Source organism: Onychostruthus taczanowskii, unplaced genomic scaffold, assembly GCF_017590055.1.
Source record: "Onychostruthus taczanowskii isolate IOZ18803 unplaced genomic scaffold, ASM1759005v1 scaffold2126, whole genome shotgun sequence".
NCBI lineage: Eukaryota > Metazoa > Chordata > Aves > Passeriformes > Passeridae > Onychostruthus > Onychostruthus taczanowskii.
This window is the reverse complement of record NW_024499381.1, coordinates 1-1,582: the sequence shown is the minus strand read 5'-3', so window position 1 is coordinate 1,582 and position 1,582 is coordinate 1. Positions and strand designations below refer to the sequence as shown.

At 47.8% G+C, this 1,582-nt stretch overlaps 1 protein-coding gene across 1 annotated transcript; it reads left to right on the top strand.

Moving 5' to 3' along the window:
- Positions 1–7: 7 nt before the first annotated feature.
- LOC121335949 (granzyme B(G,H)-like) lies at positions 8–1,452 on the top strand (the record flags this gene model as incomplete). The annotated part of the gene is made up of 3 exons (XM_041404557.1): positions 8–57; positions 931–1,078; positions 1,195–1,452. Coding segments are annotated over 3 exons (456 nt in total), but the record flags the coding sequence as incomplete, so codon positions are not given.
- Positions 1,453–1,582: the final 130 nt, after the last annotated feature.

Sequence of the window (1,582 nt, the reverse complement as noted above, 5' to 3'; positions counted from 1 at the left end):
GTTCCTGATTCGCCCAGACGCAGTGCTCTCAGCTGCTCACTGTGTGGATAAAATGGGGTAAGACTCCATTGTTCTTGTACAGCTGATTTTTTCCAGTCTCACATCATGCCACAGCCCTGGTCTGGGCTGAAACAGGGCCCCGTGTCTCTTCAGGCAGAGCAGGGATCTTCAGGGATCTCTGGAGCTGAGCTCCCCTCTCTGAGTGCAGGCATTGTTTGCTAGGGGCTGAGTGACCTTGGGGACAGTTGAGGACAGGAATGCTCACAGGGTCATGGTTCCTCCCATGGCTTAGAGCTGCTCCTGGAGAAAGGGTCCAGGGTCCCCCCTGCCCTGCTTCCCTTTGTCCTCAGCATGGGGCAGCTCCCACCTGTGTCAGTGTGGGGTGAGGGATCCTCAGCTGGGCTGGGGAAGTTACCCGGGTTTGTGGTAGTGAGCTCTTAAATGGGGAAAAATAAGTGTTGACTATGATTGTAGAAGGTTGATGAAACGATTTATTAAGCCATATTGTATTACTACACTGTATTATACTATACTTCTAAGAAAAAACTTATTCTTCTTTTTAGACAGTTTGATACACATGTGGATCTAATTGGTTAATGAATCAAAACACTTTCAATAGAATCTAATTAAGGAATTACTCTTTGGTAAATAATTTCTATAACACATTCCCCATGTGCACAACAAGAGGCACAGCAAATGAAGATAAGAACTGTTTCGAATTATTTGTCTGAGCTTTCTCACAGCCTTCCCCAGGAAAATCCTGGGAAAATCTGTATCTCTCTCAGTTCAGAGAATATGTGATTACCACAACTCAGGAGACAGAGGACAACTTGCTGAGAGCTGCTCTGGGGAGGATTCTCCCTCCAACCACCTGCCCTGAGGGCTGTGTTCCTGCCAATGCAGCTGGGATGTGTTGGTGTTTCCTGGCAGGACAGTGAGGGTCACTGTGATTCTGGGAGCCCACAACATGACCAGCCGAGAGCGGACTCAGCAGAAGATCCGTGTTGGACAATGGGTCATCCATCCCGAATATCAGTCTTCCCCTCATTACATCAAAAATGACATTGTGCTGCTGAAGGTATGGCCCAACTCATCCTTCCTGCCTGAGGGATCTCCCCCTGCTCACCTCCCCAAACTCTGAACTTGCTCCTAATCCTTTGCTGGCTCTAACCCCGTGTTCTCTCTGCCTGACAGCTGAAGCCAAGGGCCAGGATCAACCAGAATGTACAATTTATCTCCATTCCCAGGAGAAATGAACATGTGAGACCAGGAACTTTATGCAGGGTGTCTGGCTGGGGCAGGACATCTGACAAAGGGAACAGGAGTAATGTGTTGAGGGAGGTGAAACTGAAGGTGCAAAAGGAGGAAATATGTCAGCAGCTTTTCAATAACTACCAGCGTCAGTCCATGATCTGTGTTGGTGATGAATACAGTAAAAAAGCAACTTACAGGGTAAGTGTTTTTTGGGCTGTAGACTTGGGAGGAGGTTGGGACTGAACAGTAAGCTTAGTTCTCAGGTGTAAATAAAAGAACACCAGAATGAAGCAGGCCCTTTAGAATGATGACCTGAGGGTCCTCACAG